The 17,049-nt window shown below is 40.2% G+C and overlaps 1 protein-coding gene across 1 annotated transcript in view; it reads right to left on the bottom strand.

The window, feature by feature from the left end:
• Nucleotides 1–17,049, bottom strand: part of LOC126921960 (neuroendocrine convertase 2-like) — a 38,742-nt gene that overhangs the window by 4,563 nt on the left and 17,130 nt on the right. Inside the window, 4 exon segments of the mRNA XM_050734057.1 lie at nucleotides 2,323–2,423; nucleotides 6,874–7,086; nucleotides 11,674–11,938; nucleotides 14,948–15,024. Of these exon segments, the coding sequence (XP_050590014.1) occupies nucleotides 2,323–2,423; nucleotides 6,874–7,086; nucleotides 11,674–11,938; nucleotides 14,948–15,024 (656 nt within the window).

The following is a 17,049-nucleotide window of genomic DNA, read 5'->3' as shown; positions in this document are numbered from 1 at the left end:
CATTAGCGCAGCTTTTGCTCTCCGTAAGCTGCTGCTCTGTTTTTCAATTTTCACGACTCCCAACGACCAGCGCTCGGTTTGAATCGCGGCCCAATTACCCCTTTGAATAAGTTGGAATTTATCCTCGCTGTCGTTTCCAACAATCGTTTCTCGAAATTATCGCGATTCATTCATGCCTACAGGTACATTCTCACCCGGAGTATTTCGAAGCATTCCTTTCCTTTTAGTTGCTCTTATCGACTCGTGATTTCCCAGTAGAACGGATCAACGATATTTGATCCGAAATTTTCAAGAAATACGATACAACAAGATCTGGTCTAAATCTCGTACGTGGAAATGTGCGATAGCTATAATTCTGTAGAAAATTCTCTACAGATCTATAGTAGGGCGATTACATCAATTTTTATCGGTCGCGATGCTAAACATTTCATATCGAACGCGATACCTACGCAGCGTCGTTTACGTCACAATTTGCAATATCGTTCGTTACTGAACGAACGATAAAACTGTAAGCTGCATCGTATTTCAGGCAGATGGTACTTGCCGCTTTTTAGTGCTTTCGGATCACTCTCACGCTGATGCAGCTACAAAAAGTCTCAAAGCGTATAGCGTGATAATTTACAGCTGAATGGCTCTCTCCTAAATTGCAGTTTATTACGGGTGTTGCAGTGCGACGATAATATCACGAAATAATAAATTATTCCTTAAATTATCTTATCTTTCCTCATTTCGTTAAATCATTTCATTTCCTGCCGCGTTTTTATACAATATCGATTTCACCTCAAGTATAAGAACCAACTTCTCTTATCTTTAATCGATTTCTGTTTTTACCGCACTTTTTCCTCTCTATTTTATACTTTTAGTTTTGCAATCTACTTCTGTTTTTCTTTCATTTTCTTTTACTATACCTTTTACCTCTTCCATCGTTGTTTGACATCGGTTCTTCTTTTTTTTTTTTTTTTTTTTTTTACCCTTCCGTGCTTTCCTTTACATCACGCCCTTTTACCACTTTTTTCCCATCTTCTTTTACTCGACGCACTTTTTATCTCTCTGCCGTTTAACCTTCATATTTCGTTCGACCCTTTTCCTGTTTTCTTTCCTTCGCCATAAATTTCTTGTTATATTTTTTACAGTTCATTCACGTCGAGTATTTTCGATCCCTCGTGCGATTGCACGACAGTTGAACCTTAACGCGAGTTACGATCAAGGTACAAATTATAATAATATTATTTATTACGTATAATATTGTAGTAATATTAATATTACTTATTTTTCTCGCACTTTGTCGCTGCTCGTGCTTTCGAAATTTATATGACGTATATCATAATTTATTCGTATGTTGCATAGCAATTTTGCCCTCTACTTGCGAATTCTCTTTATACGCGTATAACAGAGTCACAATGATAGATACAAATTAACGTTATTGCTAATTATCTATCCACGTCACCATTGATGGAGAAGTATCTTCGGTATTTAACACCCATTGGTTAGCGTTCGCGTCGATGGCTATCGAAATTGCTAATTCACATCGCTTTATCGTCGATATTCGTGTAAAATTTATTTGCTCGACAGCGCGGTTAATCATTCATTTACCCTATTTCCCTTAATAGAAAAACGAGTATCGCGAAAATACCGAGCCCGTATCGTTCTCGTTCAGCCGTAAGCGCCTATCTATTTCCGTTCGCCAGCGAAATTTGAATATGCAAATTAAACGTTAAATATAAACGAGCAGAAAATGTTTTGCAATTAAGATTCGATCAATAATTCTAAATTTATTTCTAAAACATCGATCGAGCTTGCCAATTACCGTGAGTAGTTGTAAGCGTAAAGTACAAGCTCGAGAATGCTCGTGAATTGAATCGTGAAATCATCGAGAAAACGCTAACTATCAAAAATTAATCTCGTCGTTACAACGTCTCGTTATAAACACTTGCATAAATCATACGCCGCAAACGTCGAAATCATTGCTCTTTTATTCGCATTTATTTATTTTGCATTGTTCTTTTATTCGTAATTTTCTGACTGAATTACTTAATATCAAAGATAAGGAAAAAGTGTCCGGCTATGTTCGAACAGCAATGTAAATGCGTATTTAAAAACTTACGTCACACGATTGCTAATGAACGAATTTCCTTCGGATTAAAAGCAAGTTATCTGGTGGTACCAGTTGCAACCTTGTTGCAAGCTCTGTAAAATACGTAAGAATATATATCACTGTGTATATCATATCACTGCAAGGATATATAATACACAGGACAATCTGTGGCGAGAGGAGATCAAAGAATTCTTCGACATAATATTAAAATTGACTGGCGCACTTACTTGGCTTCGAGGGCAAGTGCAAACACTCCCGCAGCCTCGGGTGCAGCGGCTGAGGTTCCGCTGTGCGTCGTCGTGCATTTGCCGTAAAGGTCAGTGGTGGCCTGGAAAAAAGAAAAGGAAAATATATCGTCTAAATGCAATTGCAAGTCAGTAACCGCTTTCTCTCTCTCTTTCTTTTTCTCATTTACCGGCTGAAATTAGAACGTACTTTAACTGTTATTTGCATTTTAATGGTCCTACAGCACGTTTTAATTGTAATTACATTTTCAAAGCGTCCTCTGTATTCACGTACGTAGTTTGTCATGCGCCTGTTACCCCAAAGATTTTAAGCGATGGAATTTTGAATGCTCTTTTAGCGGGTTCCCTTCTCGACGCTCGGCTCGTCGTTCACAATGCAGCATACTATTTTTACGTTTCCAAGCGAGACCGGAGCACACGAGAACGTTGAATCGCGTACGAGCTAATCCGAGTATCGTACACTGCCATTATATGGGAATAGTTTCGACTCGGAACGATCGTAAAAAACGTGGATCGTTTTAGAAGATTGAACGTGGCAACTGGTACAGAAGGAATTAAACGTTCTATTTCCAAACGTTGTAATTTCCTCGAGTGCAATCGCGCGTGTTCCGCGTATATCGAGAAAGTTTCCGCGTTCAAAGTTCGCGTCCGATGGCGCTCATAACCGCGATAAAGTTGCTATAAATATCCGCCGATAATCGTTTCAGTGAACCTCCGCTTAAGACTAAGCACATCCTTGTTTGGTGGAGTAATTAAAAAATCAACCATTTCTAAATAGTCCTGCCAATTAATAGTTCCGGCAATTCCTTGTAAGAACTGAAATTTTATAAAATGTTTTTACAAGCGCGCGAAATACCTTCGCATGCTACGTTGAATTGTTTAAAATACAGCGATACAATTTGGAAGGAGAAGAAGAAAAAAGTAAATGTGAAAAGAATCGATTGAATCGAAATAAAAAAGTAATCCCTTTCTTTCACTTAACGCGCAGACGATCGGCATTGGAATAAATCTTATTTGAAAGTGGTCCGTGTAATCCGTGCCATGGGCGTCCACAACCGTTTTCTCTCCTTTATTTTCTCCTTCGCTCAACCGTGAAATTTTCATGGTACAGAGAGAGAGAGAGAGTGCAGGAAATCCGAGCGGCCGTGTTCATCCATAAAATCCCGGCTATCGAGCGCAAAAACGTTCAGGAACCAGGGCAAAATCTATTCAGGAACATGCTCACCGCTGATATGGGTGTTGTGAACGAAACGACGTAACACTTTGTTAACAACCAGTTTATACGAGATTATCGAAAACAGAGTCTTGTTATCATGGAACTCGCGTTTCGTCCTCGACCACGTCGGCGTAAACTTCCTTCGTTAACTTTCGCGTTTAAATATCGATTTCTCTCGAGTGTGCTTCATGAAGTGGTTGGCAACATCAAACAGTATCTTTTATTCGACTCAACGGTGCATTCGTTTCTCGAATCGCATCTGTTCTCTTCTTCTGCCTCTTTCCGTGCTTTTCATCTTTATGAAATGACGAGCTCGTTCGATTTTCCTGTTTCATAAATTCAAACGATCGATACATTTCTCCATTTGATTTAGCGATATACTCGGATCCTCGAATCACACCTGTTCGCTCCTTCTGCCATTCTACGTGGCTTCTTGTTACGGGATGACTGCTATTCACGAGGATCGCTCTCGTTGAGCCAATAAAAGAAAGGAACCACGAATAACAGCGGCAATCCTCCTTTTCACGAGAGGAAGCTTCCATACCAGAGGATCTATCAACGATGAGCGTCCATAAAGCAGCGGCATAAAGTTTACGAGCAGATCAAAAAAGCTTTCATGAGCTAAGGACAGGAATTTCTCGTCCACGTTAATCCCTGGCGATGAAAACGATCTTCTCGCGAGTTGCGCTTCCGCCAACAGCCTTTCTTTCAGCTGACATGTGCAAGTAGGCGAAGATATGGTTTAATATCCCATCTTGTTCGAGACGTTTTGCATATCGATCCAACGTCTCTGGAGGATAGTGTGTGTCCATGTCCTCGTATCGAATACCTATTCTCTCGTCCCAATTCCTAGAATACGTCAACCAGTCGCAAAAGCCCAGGTTGATCTATAATTTTCGAACATCCCATAAGCAAGATATCTCAGATTGAACGAGCGCAAAGTGTCTCGACACGACTAACCATCAGACTAACCATCTAATCTCGTCTTTGCTGCGCGAATAATAAGGACCGTGCCGGGGCAAAATTTCATTCCAGTTCGCGATCATCTTCCCTCTTCGTCGCTGTTCCTCGCCTCTGAAAGTAGGTAACCATCTAGGAGTTTTATACGATAGTTACTCTGGAGAGTACTTTCAAATTGTGTATACACTTAGGGCTAGCTTCGAGAATTCTTACTTTAAGATAGACGATGGAAAAACTTGCACCTTTTCTTATATGTTCTATAAGCAATTCTTCGTTCGCTGAAGCGAGTGATAAAACTGTAAAACAAAACACGCCTTCGCGCTCAGATGCGGTGTTCGCTTCACGATAAACACTTTCGTCGCCAACTGGTGATAATTTTTCTCTCAAATGGATGTCTATCACACAGAAAGACCCACGTAAAGCTAACAGGAAATTAAATTCAACCTTCGCATGCCTTTACGCACCGACGACATTTTTCCTGCCTTTTAAACGAAGACGCCTCTATTTATCAGGGGATACGTCGCGCTCCTGCTGAGCAACCGTGAGTTCTTCTATTTCCCCAGCCAGCATTTCGCCCATATTATTTCAGCAGGATGCTCCTCAATTCCCTGGACTAGCGTGATCTACTGCTGCGTTGAAAGTGGCCACGCTAAGCACCGTAATAACGCTGGAAAAATGCAGCGCAGGAGTTGAAACAGGTAATTCCCTCTGATCCTGCCATGATACATTCATAAACTTCTTATCTTAACTTCCTCCCACTTAATAGGTAAAACGAACCAGCCTTGTCGAGCCGTGGAATAAAATTTCGACGAGAGCCTTCTTACGATGTGACTTATACCCTTTATCGTGCGCCGAGTGAACTGTAAAAAATTGACGAGCTTTCTCCTCGTGTGTGCTTACGCCTACACGTTGCTCGACGGCAATTTATACCTCGTTATGCGATATTATACTTCCTACATAGATCTTTATCCCAATTTCGCAGCTCCTTCTTTCAATTCGCCAGTTCGTTTTTTCGTCCATCTCGCGAGCAGGAACAAGAAGGATCGTATTACGATCATCGATGGTTGTTGATATTTCCCAGCCGAAATACGATATTCGTCCTCGGTCAATTTATCTATTTCTTAGAAATAGATAAATTTCTTAGAAATAGATAAATTTCTGTGACCAAGGTCCGGTTTCGTCGACTTCCTTCTTCGTTTTCTTTTCTTCTTTTTTTCTTTAAATCTTAACATCATTCGCTGAAAGGAAGGTTCGTGAGATCGGAAGACGCAGATATATATATCGGGTGACCTGAGACCGAGGTAACACGAACTGCCACTGTTATCCACTCTAATTAGAGAGTGGCCTTTGTCTGGTCATTAACTAACAGACCGGGAACAAAGCAATTTTCCAAGTAGGTGCAAGCTGCGGTACGTCGAAAAATAAGAATCACTGAATCACTGTTTCTTCGTACAATGAACACGACTTTCAACGCTGTTTCGTCTTGCGTTGATTTACTACACGAGGGAACATATTAATATAATAAAGCAAGTGTGAAAATTGTAAGGTGTGTTTGATAAGAGAATATAGAAAGAAACGCGGGAAATGTCTGCGAGAAGTTAACATGGTTCATTCAAGTCGCACGTACCAGCGGAGCAACAAGATTCTTGGCTCGTGTTCACGAAATTAACTTATTTTTACTTGAGTTCTCGCGTATTTGCTCCGCGAAGCTGGAATTCTTTCTGCCGTGTTCCAGATACTTGCGAAATTGCGTTATCGTGACTTCGGCCGCAACTCGAATAGCAAATTCCACAAACATGGCTTGTAACTTCGTGTATGACGAGGTGGTGGCACGTTGCAAACGTTTCGCAAAAATATCGAAGATTCTAAGGAAACTTTATATCAGAAACATTGTCGAAAATTAATCGAAAGTTTGACACGTTTCGAAGGATAAATACAAACTTTCTATACAATAATCGCGCTGTTAAATTGTTAAAAAGAATATTGAACGTCGAATCTTCTAATGTTCTACAACGAATCAACGAATTCCGCAATACTTAAACCGATAATCCTCGAAACTCTTCAAAGTTCTCGTCTTATCCTCTGATTCTTATCCTAAGTCTATAAGACTTTCAAAATTCATAAATATTTGGAAAGTTCGAGGCATTAACGTCGTCTAAAGACCCTCCGTAATCCCAGTTCTATACATAATTTCCCATAAAATATCCCAGTTCTATACATATTTCCCGTAAAATACCCTAGTTCTATACGTATATCCCATAAAATCGTTAGAGCCCTCGAATCTCACGAATCCATTAAAAATCCCCTAAAATTCCGAGCAAGCTCGCACAGTCTGTGGTACGTTTCATGCCACTTACTACTCCAATATTAGGATCCTTAGCGCCGTTGCTGAACGTCGAGGCCAAAGTGCTCGAGCAGCTCTCATCGTAATGAGCGTTTTGCCCGTCGTTGATGGCGCTGTTAATACTAATAGTCCACATACTCGCTGCATAACCATCGCAATTGCAGTCGTCCTCTTCACCGCCGTCACCGGAAGCCCACACGTAAATGTTACCTAATCCTCTTCGACCCTGTGAAGCAGGTATATCCAGTTTACCAAACGTTAAACGTGTAAAATCTCTGTTAACTTATAGACAATTTAAATTCTCATTTAAATGACGCTCAAGTTGTTTTGCCAAAATTATAATGACTCGGCTCTGTTACTCCTCGTTACGCGGTTTCTCGGGCTCCGTATAAAGTTAAATTTAATTCTAACGACAAAGACACTTTGCGTTTAAAATTAAGTGAAAAAGTCAGCGAATAAAAATTAGTTTCATGCATCCATCCGTTACCATATCTTGACACGCGTGAAAGACTAATTCCACAAGCGTTATAAATTGTTTTAAAAGAAAAGCAAGAAAGATGTTAATTTTTGGGACATGCTGTTACGTCTTTTTCATTTTTCTTCGCAGATCTAATCCTTTCTTGACAAATATCTCGCAAGTAAAATTGCCATACGTTCCACTTCCGCGAGAACAACGATGAAGTTTCTCGATTTATTGGAATTTAAGAGACCAGTAGTATTTCCTCTTAAGAGTATTTCTCAAATATAACGAAGATCGAAGATCGTAGCGGAGAAACGCGTACACTTGGAGTTTATTTCTCGGTCGACAGCTACGTCCCCGAAGAACTTCCGCTCCCAATTGGCTGGCAGCGGGGCGTAACAACCTGTCAGAAATCGAATGTGTGACGACTGGTTGTTAAGGGGAAATTCCGAAACGGGAGACGTGGTCCCTGAAATATCCGTGAACAGAACGGATCTTGACACTTATCGATCGATGCTTCTGTCGTTCTCAGCGAAAGATCGTCATAGCGTGGCGTAATTGGAAAATGAAAGTTGCCGAGCAATTGGAAAAGTTCGATGGAAATTAATTAAGACTCGACGAGCGTGCTTTTTAATACGCGCTTGCTCGTTCGATATAATCCGAAAACACGAGAGCAAACTAATTTGCGACAAGAGAACGAGCGCAATACAAATAAACATACGAGATTCGATGAAATGAATTACTCGGCTAATTAGTAGTAGTCACGTTCACGCTACGAGTACGATAAACAGTTACGCGTCGATCGACGTTCCAGCTTCCAACGAGTCCTCGAACATCTCGTTCCGATTCTCGTAATTGCGTTCCAAATCTAATGATCGCCGCGAGCCATCGACGGCAATAAATACGAATCCAGATGCTTTTCTTCGAATCTGTCTAATCCTTGCCTCTAAATTACACAGTTAGAGTTATCGTGATGGAGAAAAGTGATCGCAAGCTACGTCCGTGGCTTTTACACGAATCGATTTCATTATCTCGGTAATTAAGTCTACTCGACTACGCCGTCTTTTGGATGAAAATTATCGACGCTTTCGTTCGCAATGACGTGGACACTGATTGGATTCGAAGCAATTATTGGCTACTCGTCCGTGGTTTATGGGAATTGCGGAAACACGAACAAGTCGGGTTTTCTCGGAAAAATCGAAGCACGTCTTCCGTGTTCTCCCTTCAGAGTTCGAAACACGTACTTATTACATGCTTGACAAATCCAATTCCACCTACGACGTGTATAACGCGACGTTCGAAAATTCTTTTGGATTCTCGATAACTTTGCTTGTAAGATAAATAGTACTGCCTTTATCCTGTGTGCCACCCACGATACAAACTTAAAATAGGACGATGATCTTGATAAAGAAGTGGTGAAAAAGATGGGAATGTCGCGAGTACGTTCTGTCGAGGAAAATTTTAATTACTCGATGGTATTAACGCTATACGCGAAACTCTGACGAATAGTAGCGAACCAAAGGATGTATTCATGAGCTTTCACGCAGAACGATCGATGGAGTCGAAGGATACTTTGTTTACAGACGGCTTGAAAGCACCGCTGAGCGACTTCCGTTGACGTGACGACCGTCAGAAATTCACGGCGCAATTACAAAGTTAATTAGGACACCGTTTCTCCAAAGACGAAGTTGGCGGATTAACTTTATTACCTCTTGACCTTTCTTTCCATGGAAAAACAAATTCTCTCGATTAAAGACGGAAGACGAAGAGAAAGATTTGGTAATTAAAAGAAACTTTGGCAGAAGTTGCATACGAACAGCGTTCAAACTTATTATAACTCGTGAAATATTGAAAATTGTGACAGGCCGAACAACGATAAAAATTATGCAATTAAATCGTCGTATAAAATTGTCAGGAGAGTGAACAGAGGAAAGCATGATAAGTAAATTAAACGTGGGAAATATAAATAGCGACGGAGGATGGAAATGCTAAGCATCAAAAAAATATCAAGGAAAATATGAAAGCTGAAATGTCGTAACGTTTTTAGCGAAAACACGGGAATCTCTGCGAACACGGTACACGCGTATCCTGGAAATTGCCGTATGTGTTGCTGGAGTACGTGATTCGAACTACAGAGGAAGCAACTTTGATAAAAGGGGGAGACACATATTCTTTACGAGAACAAATTTCACGGTGGAATTATCGTTAAATGAGAAACGTCGTAGAAACGTCTCGTAAATACTATGGCTTGCGTAAATTACATAAACCATAGCTTAAACTTGCGTCATATATACTTGTAAAATGGAGAAGCACTAAAGGTTGAACTTAGTCCCTCGAGTTTTGCCCGCGAAAGATTACTAGAATTCCAGAGTAAATCTATTAGGCACTTTAAGCCGTGTGGCTGAATCAATTTCGATTCATGCAGATATTTCACGTTTATTACTTTCCAAGTTATATTTCCTGTACTATTGCTCTGTCCAATCATATGAATGATTTTATCTCTTGTCTCTGTTTTTATAAGTACAATTATTTATCATACAGAGATAAAAGCTTTTTCGATCGACTCTTCCCTTTATTCAATAAAATAAAATATTCACTGTGCGAGAGTTAAATCAGATTAAGCAGAAATAATATAAAATAAAAGTTGTGTGCGATGCAACATTATTGAAAATATTAATAATACGTGTTTTATCAATTTAAAAAAAAAATATGTTGGAACAGCAGATGCATCGTAAAAGCTTATTACACAGATCGGAGGTAGAAAAAGAGTTCTCTATAATTCGAACGAAACATTTCATCGTACAGTGATGTGAAAGAAGATTCAATTTCATAAAATTTCGTAAAATCGTAGAATCCAGATGGGAGAAAAAATAATAAAGAATTAAATTGAATCGATTTTTGAAATTTCTCTTCGTGAATGCAGTGGAAATTCAGTAAAATTTAATAACGCGAATTGACTGAAAAATAAATCGCAAATGGAATATCACAAATTTCGTCCCCAAAAAATAGCAACGGATTAAATTGAATCGATTTTTGAAATTCCTTTTCGCGAATGCAGTGAAAATTCAGTAAAATTTAATAACGCGAATTGACTGAAAAATAAATCGCAAATGGAATATCACAAATTTCGTCCCCAAAAAATAGCAACGGATTAAATTGAATCGATTTTTGAAATTCCTTTTCGTGAATGCAGTGGAAATTCAGTAAAATTTAATAACGCGAATTGACTGAAAAATAAATTGCAAATGAAATATTGTAATTTTCGTACGCAAACTAAAAGTTCTAGGCGACAAGTTGGCAAAAGGCACCTTCGTTACAACAATTGCAATCGAAGTAACTGCAACATGATTTTCAGCGTATTCAGCCGGCAAAGAAAATTCAGTCGGTTAACTAACGACGACAAAACACATTAACTTCACCGTGGAAACCGATCCTGGTTTAATACCATTTGCCAACGTCTCGTTTTGTGCTCGAAACTAGCAACTAGATAACATTCGTCCTCACAAGATACAATATCAGAAACGGATTGCGTATCATAGAAACGAATCACGGCAATCGAAGTTTCTCTGTGTGTGCCCTGCTTGAATAGCGATACGTTACTGAAATATGGATGACACGTATCGTGGGTGGAGCGGCTGTCACAGTGTGTTTATCAACGTAAAAATTACATTCCGCTGTTTCCATAAAAGTTTCAAATGGAGCGCGCTGAAGTCCCCTCTCGTGAGAAATCAGAACGCTATGCGGTGATGGCTCGCGTAAAGGTCACCGCGGTTTCAACGTCAACCGTAGAATGAAATCCAAAACCAACTTCAAACCAACATCGAACAGTAAACGTGTCGAAACGACATCGAGCAGATCTATAATTTATTATATTCGAACAGAATTTCATCGGTGATACCAAACGGTTTTACCAATCATGTGATCGTTCTTTACCAAAATCTCATCGACAACGCAAATTAGTATATTCCATGGTGACGCGAATTCGTACAGCGATGAGCGATGTAATCACATGATGATTGCACAGGAAGAATGTAAAAGTTAAAAACAGACACGACCTATCGTTGTACTGTTTTCTTTTACGTGCTTTTACGCTCTGTGTCCCGACGATTAAAATTTCTTTAAAATTTATTTCGCAACATAAAATAACAGATCTGTTCAACCAGAAACTTTCCCATATTTCTCTATGTTCTATGGTTACAGAGTTTGGAAGGTAGCGATAAATAATTGAACAAGTTTCAAGGTACGGGGGTTAATCCCTCTTTCTCTCCCTCTCTCTGTGTGTCTCTCTCAAGACACTAAGAAGATCCTATGGGTGATGTAAAAGAGGGTAAAAAACGTGATACTAATACGCACCTCGTTAACGCCACGCACGATGGCCCTCATCGTCGCATTTCGCGGCCCATCCACAGTCTTTCCATCGTCCGTCGGTCCCCATGAGGCGCTATAAATGTCTATGAGGTCAGGTTCGTGTCCCATGCTGTTAGCTTCGATCAGGTCGGTCATGTAAGGCTGATCCAACATTCGGATCCCAGCGACTTTCGAGTCGTAAGCTACGCCCACGCCGCAGACGCCGTTGTCCCGGGCTGCTGCCACCTCGCCGGCGCATCTGGTTCCGTGGCTTTCAAGAAAAACAACACTTTAATTAGATCCACCGTGTCTGCTTGGCAGGGAAAATGTTTTTACTACAGATCCTCCGTGCTGGGAATCTGGGTATCGATTATCGAATAATTAACGGCGATTAGAGCGTGTAAATCGAATTGAAGAGACTCGATTAGTTCGTGGGTCTGGATTATCAAAGTTCGTAGAAACGTTAGAGCGAGGAATTTCATATCGTTTTCCTCCTTCGAATCGTCTACGCGGTAGTCCTCCTTCAGTTACTCGTTGCTTGTGCAACGCTGAAGGCAATAAACTGGTGAAGAAACAAGGCAGGTGAAATGAAAACAAACGATGCACGATATTTGAAAAGTTCTTTCCCTGTTCGTTCATCGCAATCATGAATAACGTATCGCCACGAAACGGATACAATCCTCTTAAATGAGAATTTATGAGCGATCGCGTCACAAGCGTACTCGCGTCGCGAACTCAAAAAGAGTCAAAGGAACGCCATCGTAGATACCTGAAAGAACGTTTAATGAAAATTTTATTGCGGCAAATTTGCCGCTGGAAAATTACCAAGAACGTTTACCGCTTAATAAGCTGCCTTTATTGCTCTGTACGTCGGGTCGAAACAGCTGCGAACTGAACAAGTGCATCTGGTGCCAGAGGTACCGCAAATGGGCCACGACAAATACGGTTTTATTATACAATCCGTGGCCAAGACAGTCTACAATTGCCTGTGATAACATGCCACTGCCGTTTATAACCTTTGCATTTTCTAATTAAAAGAAAATTAAATGAATATTCCCTATTCCATGGTATCCCTTCGATTCGAGCTATAGAACGATATTCATTCGAATCAAATTAATTCACATTTCAAAGGTTAAACGATCATTTGTCGTGTGACGTCTTCGCCATTAAATCTCAGCCAAGCGGGCTAAATTACACCCAAAGTAATTAACGAAAGGACGAGTGGAACAACAAGTCACGACGATCTTTGAATATACTGTGCGACTAAACTAAAAAGCAGGGAAGCCGAGACACGGCTATTTATCATAGAAATTAATCAAGCAAAATTCAAATTAATAATAATTACAGGGAACAGACAGCGTTCGTTAGAAGTTTGATGAAATTCATAATTTGATCAGGCTCGTCTTCTCGCGAGATTCTCGATTCTAAATACAACAATTTTAAGGATGCAGTACGTTCCTCAACTTACATTCTATCTTTGATTTTCTCTTCTAAAAGTCCATCTATCGTGAACACGGGCGGAACTACAAAACGTCCGATCAAATATTCCTCAAAGCAATACCGCGTGACTATCAGTTTCGCTGACGACAAACGGATAAAGCACGCGAAACGATATTGCATCGAGTAAGTGGAGGCGCAAACGAAGCGTTCAGAAGACAGAAAGCGAACTGCTGAAAGCTCCACGCGTACCACGATACAGCGGAGATATTGGGAAAGACGTGGAATCTCGCGATTCTCGAGTCCAAGTCGCGACGCAAACGTTCCAACGGATTTTATCGTTCGCTTTATCACGCCCACTCGATTCTCTTTCGTCACGTTCCTGAAAGTTTTAACGTCCAGCTTTATTACAGCGTTCTGATTGAGCCAATAAAATCGAGTAGTGCACGTCATAAAGAGGATATGAACGACTTTGTCGCAGACGTATCAACGTCCGAATCGAGGCGATTACCGTGAAACGCCCGTCTCATTTTCCATCAAGCTTTTCACACACGCGCGCACACAGAGTAAGAACGATGAATTACGTTAAGACGAGGTCATGGTGTAATGCCACATCGGATTGACAAATTTCTCGTAGAGACGGTGCAGAAAGCGTTTTAATCAATTCCTCGTTTATTCGCTGAATAAACTCGTTTCCTTCGATTAAACGAAGAATCGAATTATAGATACGCTCGCTGAATATACGAAACGAAGCGTGATTCGTTAAATTCTCCGCTCCGTTAGAAAATTCAGCGAACCATTAATAGAGTTGTGGACGATTGTCTAGAATTTCTTTCTTGATGAATTTGTTCGAACAGAGATCCATATTTCTCTGTCGAAACATGCAAAGCGGAAAGGTTAAAGGGGAAAGATTCGACAGAGAGATATTTGAGAAACGAAAAATGTTTCATCTCGAAGGACGAGTACCGATGGAAAATAGGCAACTCGTATGATAAATTCCCTTACTGAGATACTTTAAAGAACGCTGGGCGAGGAACGCTTTGAGTAGAACCGTTCGCTCGTCGTATTAGGCTTTTCACGGTATTTATTCGAGGTAGAAAGCTCTTGTCAACGGCAGGAACTCGCAGAAATTGCTGGAAAAAGATTGCGTAAGCCATCGCAGGAAATAAATGATGGGTTCATGGAAATATTTTTACGTAAGAGATACGACCGCTCGACAGCTATGCTAGGGAAATTATAGAAAATAATTCTCCAAGTGAAATTAAAATAACCAGTGGAATTGGAAAAGAAATACATTAGTCTCCCTCGTCGTGATATAGAAGGCGTTTGCGCGAAGCTACGCGATCAGTTTCTTTCCACCGTTTCACCGGATCCTCCTATGAACTTTAAATATAAAACCGAAGAAAGGACCGTTCTTTTCGATTGGCTAACCGGAAAGTCCATTTCTCGGTATCGAATAAAAAATTTCATCGATTTGTCCCGGCTGCAACATCGATATCCCGTTCCTTGCCTTCTTTCTCGGTGACCAGTGTCACCTTCAATCACCGTGGAAAAACAACATAGAGTTGAAATAAAAACTCGAAACAATTTCCCAACGTTAATAACCATCTACCCCAGCTTCCACGCTAATTGCTACCCGGTAATCATTAATTACGCGATCGTGCCGAGCTTTCGCGTTTCTCTCAAGTTATTATTAACCAAGGCCAACCCCTTTCTAATCTTGTTAGTAAAAATAGCCGGTTGTACTTTATATAGAAAATATTTAATCCCGTAAACTTCGTTAAAATTCCACTCTATAGATTGCAGCTTCACGGTAATACGGGTTTTGCATCATTTTACTCACCTATTGAACCAATCATCGGTATATCGTGGATACGGATAAGGATCGTTACTGCTGAAGTCGTAAGAAGCTTTGGCGTTCTAAAACATACGAAGGATTTTTCTTTAGTTTCGTTGAATCTTCCAACGAAAATGGTATCCTATTTCCTGATTACAAGGAGCATTCTAGGAATTTAAAATTGATAGAAGATCGACATCCTACGGATTTCCATCCCACGCCAATTCTTTTTTCTCTTTTTAAGAAGATGAAATAAAAATACGTTACGACGACAATTCGATCGGTAAGTATAACACGCCAGGGAATCAGTATTGGTCTGAGTAGCGATATTATTTAAGATGAAAGTTTCCTGGAGCTTTTCTAATGGATGAAAAGGTGAAGGAAATACGCTTATTTGCTCTTTCGTAACGTAACTTTCATTTGATCGCACTGCTGAAAGTTTCATTTTTGTAATTTCTATTTGTTATTTCTATGTACTTACTGCGCATTGTAAAAATTGTACTCTGGTGTTATCGACTGGAAATTATCCTTTTCTTACTGTCATCCATGTTGTCGATCAGATCATAACATTATTTTATTTTATCTGACTCAGAATCGAATTCTTGTTCTCCAGGTTGATAAGCAGTAGTTCTCTTAACATTGTCATTGCAATGTTCTTCATGTCAGCTCTTCCTTTTACACGGCTCTTGCAAGCTATGCCACTTCTATCATGATAAAAATATTACTAATATTTCATAGATAATCTCCTCGTTGTTCTTCACAAATATCACGTTGTCAAGGGAATTCTTCGCGCATAAAATATTTCGCAAATTTGTATAACGATAAATCAGAGTAAATCTCCGACAAAAATGACTAGACTTGTTGGCTTCATCAATTAATCGAACACAGAACCCACCAACATAATTTGCATAGCATGGAAATTCTTTCCTATTAATTTTACACCCCATAAATTTCTCGTATCCACAGAACGTCGCTCGACTATTAATCTTCGTCTTGAAAACTACCCCTTCAGTTCATCCCTTCGTTCTTCCCAATCCCCTCCCATGTTTCTCCTCTCGTTTTACCTCCATATCATCTCATTTTTTAACCTCTAATTGAATGACACTGATAAAAATTCCATAACCTTTAGATGTTTTAGTATAATGGCCCAACTTAATACTGACAAATTCATTGCCGTTCCTGTCATAAAAAGGACTCGAGCAAACTTTATTAAATTCGCTCCATCGAATTCCTTCTTTCTTATCTACGAATTTATTCCCCGACGACGTTGAACGACGCGATGAACATTGTATCAGGATGAAATGGTAATTAGTTTGCCGGTTTTTATGCTGGAAAATTCCATCCTTTGTCATTTAACGTCCAGCCAACTTTCTCCCTTATTGTCTCCTCCCTCATAAAGTTGACTACGAGCCTCTGTGACACGTGGGTGTTGCATTGTCCGTCCGCCTTTCAGCCTCCGATCTTTGGAAAACCCCTGAGAAACTTCACCCATTTATTATCTTTTCCCCCTTCACATGTTCACGACATCTCTGCTGTTTTTATTCATGAAACGTCTCCGCTGACTGTTTGCTTTAACCATATTCGACATCAACTCGACATTCCAGCACATAAGTCGAGCGTTCATCGTCGCCGCGAAACAAAATAATTCTACGTCGCTGTTATCCAAAGTACACCTGCCAAGTATTTGTTGTAATTTCCGTGCGTGAATTCTTCAACTTCTCCTTCAGCATCATTCGACACACGTTATCGTCTTCTTTAACTAACCGCGTTTAACGCGCTGACTTTCTTGTTCCTGCAAGACATCAAGTAGATCTCGAGGAGCTAGCTAAGCTACGTGATCTGAATCGAACGTACCAGACACTTCTTCACTCGGAAACTCGTGGCCGAGACAGCTCGTAAAACAGACTGTTCTTTCGCGAATAATAAAAATTATGTCCCTCCTCTGTCTTCGTTTATTCTCCGTAACACGTACGTCGTTGCCTTCGACGGACAATCTTTCAACTTTCAAGGCAACGACGTTTCTCTAGAGGCGCGTGCACGCCAGCAAACATGCTCGCTATCGATGCCTTCAAGATTCTTGTAAATGCTTCGTAATAAGACAGAGTTGT

This window comes from Bombus affinis, chromosome 11, assembly GCF_024516045.1.
Source record: "Bombus affinis isolate iyBomAffi1 chromosome 11, iyBomAffi1.2, whole genome shotgun sequence".
In the NCBI taxonomy this organism is placed as follows: Eukaryota; Metazoa; Arthropoda; class Insecta; order Hymenoptera; family Apidae; genus Bombus; species Bombus affinis.
This window is presented reverse-complemented; position numbering and strand designations above follow the sequence as displayed.